Raw genomic sequence first — 7389 nt, forward strand, 5'->3', positions numbered from 1 at the left:
GGCTCCTTTTTTGGGCTTGTGTCTGTTGAACAGCTAAGCTCATTTCTTTGGCAAATGAATCTTATTTTTGGTTGATAAATGACTAACTCGTTATCTTACTGATAAATTGTTTGCCGTAATCTTGTTATTCATGATTGTATTGTTCTATTCTCCCTTGCTGTGTTATTTATGTATTATCATCATTAGTAGAAATGTTTTAGTTATCTTGTCGTATTGTGCTTCTTGTTGTAATATATGTAACAGTTGTTTCTGCCATGCGCACGCGATACATTTAAGGCTCTTGCCAGGGCATGTCTGTATGGGGATGGCTAAACTTGCGCATAAGTTGGCCTAAGGTGTGTTTCAGTTAGGCCAGCCCCAACTCTTCTACTTCAAAATCACGGGCCATGGTACAACAGGAGAAATCAAGCCCAAAACACAAAAAGGCCCACCACAAAGCTCAATCTCTCTCGCTCTCTCTTTCTCTTTGAACAAAACAAAACAAATCAACAAAACATAAAAATCCCTAAAAAAAATCTTCGCCTTAGACTCCAAAATGCATAAAGCCGCCCAATGCCTCTAATGAGGGCACAATTTCACAATATAATCCGGTTTTGATGTGATACCATAATTACTTTTAGATTCATGAAATATTTGATCTTTCGATAGTCCATTTTAAAAGAATTATAAAACTTAGGTATAATTCCTTAATTTTTTATATCTTAGGATCTCCGATTAAATTCAATCATATCATATAACCACGTGTCAAGGCCAAGAGTAGTTGAATTTAATTGGGAGTTGAACTTAAGAAACTGCATAAGTTTTACCCTTAAAAAAGAGGAATGGGGATATCGATAATAAGCAAATCCTGTCATGTCCTTGGCTAGATAAGCAAATCCTCCTCTGATACTTTTTTCCTGTTATGTTTTGCAATTATGATGATGATCTGCCAATCTCTTACTCTCTTAGGTTCAATTGGCTGTGCTGAGTACACTCTTTGATGTCTGCTTCTTCCTTACACTGAACCATACCTGTTAATCAAAGCATTACAAGTCATCAGTGTGTCATGAGGATTTGGGGTCTTACCTTAAAAAATCAATTGGTTTTTACTATGGCAGATAGACCACAATGTCACTGCCATAGTACTCTCAACAAGAGGATCGATTGATCTATGGTGCTCTATATTTAGTAACCATTTCTTAATCCAATATTAAATTGAGCAAGGTTACAAAGTAGAGCAAATGGATTGAAATAAACCGAAATAGACCAAGTAAACTTAAATGGACTAAAGTAGATCAAAATAGATCAAAGTAGACTGAAATAAACTGAAGAGGAAAAATAAGACCGAATTATATCCAAATGGACCAAAGTGGAGGTGATGGACCAAAATAGACCGAAGTGTACCAAAATAAACCGAAGAGGACTGAAAAAACCAAAGTGGACCGAAAAAACCGAATAGACCGAAAAGGACCAAAGTGGACCGAAATAAACCAAAATGGATAGAATGGATTAAAGTAAACCAAAGTGAATCAAAATGTTACCTGATCTCGCTCAATAGGAGCGTAGAAATAATAAATGCTGCATTTCAACTTTTAGATATCATATAAATAATTAGATATAGATTATATAAATGATGTCCTTGTCCCTTTTTTTTTATCTAATTAATGCCATATGATGGTCCGATATAGTAGCTAATAAATATAATATAGAATCACTAAGGTTTTTTATATTTTATATTTTGTTGGTAGGTAGCCTTACCCTAATTTATTTGGAGAGGTTGAAATATCGGGACTGATTGAGTTTGCAGCCTAGGTGCTTAAAAGTGAGGCCCAGCTTGGTCCAGGAAGAAACCCAATACTAAGTGACGGCTGAGCAACATGCGGTTCAACAATAAAGCAAACGACTTGTAGCATAGCTCTACAAATGATAGAGAGAGATTAACGACTTGTAGCCAATCTTTCTCCAGTGTGTGAAGTATACTAAGCCTTGAACTTCACTTTCGGCCCATTCAAACAAGAGGCAGATTTAAACTCAATAACAAAATTCATCTTCTTTTCCATTTTTCCAAGAGGGCCAAGCAAATAACCTGTATAAATATAAGCACACTAGTTACCGGCTTACCGCCAAGAATTAGTCTAAACGATTTTCAAGTCTCATTTGATCTATGAGTTCCTCATTGAGTTCTCTCAACCAACACCCTTGTATGATCTCCAAGGAGTTTTTCCCTCTCCATCATTATCCAGTGCGCAGACTGCAGAATGGAGGGCTACACACACTCGGTTACTAATAAGTAATAACTTACAATGGCAGTTCCCTAATGAAAAAGTGTGCCAGACACATGCCACAAACGTAGAACAGGGCTACCTAAATCCCTGATAAAAGGAAACAAACCTCATTTTTAATACCTACTTCTGTGAAACATGAATTTCAATGGAGGGCAGTAGTGCACCAATGCATTACTGGGAAATGGTTACTGGTTATGCCTCAAAACAACTAGGGATTGCACGGTCTTACCTTGATATGAAAAGCTATGTAGTAGAGACAAGGTTGTCAAAATCGGGATCCTACGTAGGATCATAAGAGGTAAGTAGGATCGTGGATCATAAAAACGGATCGTAGATCGTAAGATCTTACATTATTTGAAGAAAAAAAAAACACATTAATATGTTAAATAATCACATAAATTATACATTTATTTTTATTTTAAAAAAAAAATAAAAAATTTGCATCATTTGATGTAATTACCATACATCACTACATCTATTTGTAAACATCACTTAAAAAGACCAAAAACCTCAAAACATGACACTATTGGTATGTATTTTTTATTTGAGTCCAACTAATACTTAGAATAGCAAAACTTAATCTATTGAGACGTTAATTTTTATTTAGATCCAACTGAGCCTTTTGTCAAATTAAAGAAAATTACAAAAAAACCAGGATCGTTTGGGATGGTCAAAATCGTACAATCCTACCGATCCTGAACAATCGCAAAGATTCTTAAAAGATCCGGATCGTTTTGGACAGATGAGATCGTAAAATTGTAAGATTCAGATCGGGATTTTGACAACCATAGTGGGGAGGACAGTCATCATATATCATATAATTACACCTATGTTCCCATGGCTTTGTAATTAGAAGAAGCAACTTCAGGTGGTTTTTTGAAAGGGATCAGGCAAGGGTATCTGTGCTTCTCTGTAATGAGCCCATATGTGTACTATAGTTTTAAAGGTTAATTCTTGTTATCATATGGTAATCCTTGTAACGAATCAAGAGTTAATTACAAAGGCTAGGCAGTGGAAAGATTGCAAGAAGTGGAGCCAAATTAGCTTTAGATTGTAAGAAAGGCCAAGAAGTGTTGCCAAATAGTTAAAAGTTCAAGTTTGTAAAACTTGGTTTTTTTTGTTATGGTGATGCATTGCACAAGAACACACTACTACAAAAAAATGGTTTATCACTCTGGTCCGTGATCCCAAATATGCATTGTGTGATACAAATACCATATCAGCACCTTAGCATTTGCAAGTCATCAAGCTTCCAAGCTGAAACAGGGGATTAAATAAGTAACAAACAAATTTTGCAAGCACAGTTGTACTCATGTTCTATTCCAACAAAAATTTAAAAAGAATCAACTACAAGTATACATGTGTATTCTTTACAACGGATTTACTTGATTCCAAATTCAGGAACCATAACATATAAACAAACAAACAAATCAAGGTGATTATACCATTTTCCAGTTCCTTCTATTCTGAACACTTAATCCCTTCTTCCTTATGGTCAGAGAGCCGGCCATTCTCTAATGTATAAGGCTGATACCCAGTTGGGCTTGAAAGCTGACCGGAGCCGCTGCTGCTTGCAGATCTCTCAATATCATTAATCTGTGCCACGAGAGGAATTGGCCTTGCAGGGATTGAAGGAACTGACAAATCAGTCTCCAACATTTTCACAACCTGATCCATTGTAGGCCTAGCATACAACTGCGGATGAGAACACAACACGGCAACCAAAACATACTTCTCTAACACCTCCGGCACACCCAATTCTGGCATCCCATTATCAATAACATCCAAAGTCCTCCCATTTCTCACTGAGGACCACGCCCAATCAGTAACAAGTATTGGTTCGCCATCACTATTTGTCGAGAGGGCCTTCCTTCCACTCAAAAGCTCAAGCAACACAACACCAAAACTATACACATCACTCCTCTCAGTCAATTGTCCATACAAAGCATACTCAGGAGCAACATAACCCATTGTCCCAGCAACCCTTGTGCTCAAATGCGTCATACCCTCTGGTGTAAACTTTGCAAGACCAAAATCAGCCACCTTAGCCTCAAACATCTCATCCAAAAGTATATTGCTTGCTTTAATATCCCTATGTATAATCCCAGGTTGAGCACCATAATGCAAATAAGCCAAACCCCTTGCAGTCCCTAATGCAATCTTTTGCCTAATAGGCCAACTAAGCTTCCTATCCTCCAAACCCCCAAACAAATGGTCATAAAGACTCCCATTTTTCATCAAATCACACACAATTATCCTCTGGTGACCCTCAAAAGGTGTCGTTGCAGTACAATATCCTCTCAAAGCAACAAGATTTACATGCCTAACACTAGCTATAACCTCAACTTCATGTGTGAAATTCGCATCCCCTGAAGCCGAGCAATTCTTAAACCTTTTCAAAGCAACCTCTGACCCATCCGGCAAAACACCCTTGTACACATTCCCATACCCTCCTCTCCCTATAATACTGTCTCTAGCGAAATTCTTGGTCGCCTTTCTGATGTCATCGAATGTGAACCTCACCAAAGTGGTACTTTCACTAATCGAATCCAACCCAAATTCAAGATTCCTTTCAACTCTCTCAACAAAACTCTCTCTTCTCTTCCTTTTCCTCAAATATAACCAACCCCCACCAAGAATCACACAAAACCCAACTCCAAAAACAAGTAAAACCACCAAAATCACCACATTTTTTTTACTCCCAGACTTTGAAGTCACACTGAAATCCAACAAGAACAAGCACTTAGCAGTACCTATATCACTGGGACCATAGACATTAGCAAAAGCCGCTGCATAAATCGACGGGTACTGAGTACAATCAGACACGTTTCCAACCGAAGGACCTGTAAGATACGAGGCTTGTAAAGCGGATAAGGTAGCTGTACACGAAGCACAAGGCGAGTTGTTCTCTAAACTTTGGTTACAGCTCGAAACAACACCGTTTAAGGTTTGTTTTGGGACCAAATTTTCGAATTCAGCTTTGGTGGTGATGTTCATGCAACCATGAGAGATCCACTCGGTTTGGAAGCCACAGGATTTTCTGATATCGAAGTTTGGGAGGAACGAGTTGATGGGGGACTGGTACGCGACCCAGCATGACTCGGACGAGTTGGGTGGTGGGAGGAACGAGTTGGTGCGTCGGAGGTAGTTAGAGAGGACGAGTCGGAGGCCTTGGAGGATGTAGTTGCACTTGGCGGTTGTGTCAGTGTTGGGTGCTGGGCGAGCTGCGCTCTGAGTAAACTGGGACAGAACGCTGAAGTCTAGGGGGCATGAAACGGTGGCGTTTTGGGAAAAGGTTGGAGAGGGTAGGAGTGAGAATAGGAAGAGGGTAACGAGGAAGACCATTTGAGATAGTTTCTAGGAGAGAGAGAGAGAGAGAGAGAGAGAGAGAAGAGAGATGAGAGTGGAGAGTTGTGGTGTTTTGACTATGGGGAAAAGGAGATAGCTTTAGTTCGGTTAGTTTGAGCTTAAAGGAGTGAACTTTAAATTATTTATTGGTTGGTCTAATAAGGCCAGCCCTTTTGACAGGTTTTTGAGATATGAATAAGAACAAGCAGAGAGAGAGAGAGAGAAGCGGACAGGCAGTACCTTAGTAGTTTCCTGGAACTGGTCCTATTCCCCATGTGGCCATATCTCTCATAGTTTTCACTATTCATTTGTATAAGTTAAATGACTAATTTGGTATACTATTATGATATTATCTATTTAAACTATTGAGCAAAAATTCAATTATTTTTGTTAGTCAAACTTTTAAAATGGTATCATTATTCCTTAGGTGCACGTGGCTCTCATCTTGTATGACGAAAAAATACTTCATATTGAATGTATGTTTCTTCTCTCTCACATAGAGATGAATCTCATACAAGAGGGAGAAAATATGCATTGATACATGGTATACTTCTTCTTGTATGATAGGGAGGAATCTCATGAAAGTTTCAAGTCAAGGTGGTTTATGCCTTAAGTTGCATCTCAAACAAACCATGTTAAGTGGAGAATATCAAAAATCTCCATAACAAACTCAAAAGTTTAATATTTTTTCAAGAATTATTTTATAAGTCTATATTAACCAAAATATAAGAATTCATATAAGGTTTGTCTAATTATTAAAACTAGTCGTTAATTCGTGCTATACACGGGAACCTACCTATTTGTGAAGTAGACTAAAATAATTTTATAAAATCTTAAATTGATTAAGAAATTACACCATTACATAATTTGTTCTTGTATGACTTCAATTTATGTTACAATAAGTCATTGTTTGAACGTGCAATGGCTTACAAAAAATTTGTCAAATAATTTCAGATACCGCAAAAAATAACTTAAAAATTTAGATTTTAAAACTTCTGAAAGACCAAAAAATATTAAAGAATCAACTTATTCACAGCTTAGAAATTATTGAAACAAAAAAAAATATATATGACTAAAAAATGGAAAAATATAAGAAAAAGATTGAGTTACATTTAAAAGAATAATCCATGATTATAAGTTTGCACCCTATCATAAAATATCATGTTAGTGAAGTAGAGAGATAATAATAATAATTATAACGTTTAAGCTTGAGTTTAAGTTGGATTTATTAGAGAGATAGAGTTTCACTCATTGTTAAGTTTGGATTAAACAAAAATAATTTTGTTTAAAAAAATGATGAGTTTGAGTTTAAGTTAGACTTGTTAGAGAGATAGAATTTCACTCCTTGTTAAGTTTTTGACTAAACAAAAATAATTTATTTAAATAAAATGATAATTTTATTTAAATATTGTATTAACGTGGAAAATTGTGAGAGTTTCAAAGGTTTCGGTTATATATATATATATATATATATATATATATATATAGACTAGCATTATGCTCATGCGATGCACGGCTTAATCAAAATTCATATATAAATAGTTTTTTTTATTAATTTACTTAAAATTAGATAATATAATGGATAATAAAAATAAATAAATATTTTACTTTTAAGTTATATAAGAAATTCATATTGTGTGAAATGAAGGTATTATGAAATGCATATATATATATATATATATATATATATATATATATATATATATATATCTATATAAAAGTAATAACTTATTAAAAGAGTGTAATAAATATGTTTGTTTTCAGAATGCATAAGATG

General features: G+C 35.7%; 1 protein-coding gene across 1 annotated transcript; it reads right to left on the minus strand.

Moving 5' to 3' along the window:
• Positions 1 to 3554: 3554 nt before the first annotated feature.
• On the minus strand, positions 3555 to 5773 carry LOC142611551 (putative LRR receptor-like serine/threonine-protein kinase RKF3). The gene has a single exon (XM_075783613.1). The coding sequence runs from the start codon at positions 5607 to 5609 to the stop codon at positions 3726 to 3728; it is 1884 nt and encodes a 627-aa protein (XP_075639728.1). The 5' UTR covers positions 5610 to 5773; the 3' UTR covers positions 3555 to 3725.
• Positions 5774 to 7389: the final 1616 nt, after the last annotated feature.

This window comes from Castanea sativa, chromosome 10 (assembly GCF_040712315.1).
Source record: "Castanea sativa cultivar Marrone di Chiusa Pesio chromosome 10, ASM4071231v1".
Classification (NCBI taxonomy): domain Eukaryota; kingdom Viridiplantae; phylum Streptophyta; class Magnoliopsida; order Fagales; family Fagaceae; genus Castanea; species Castanea sativa.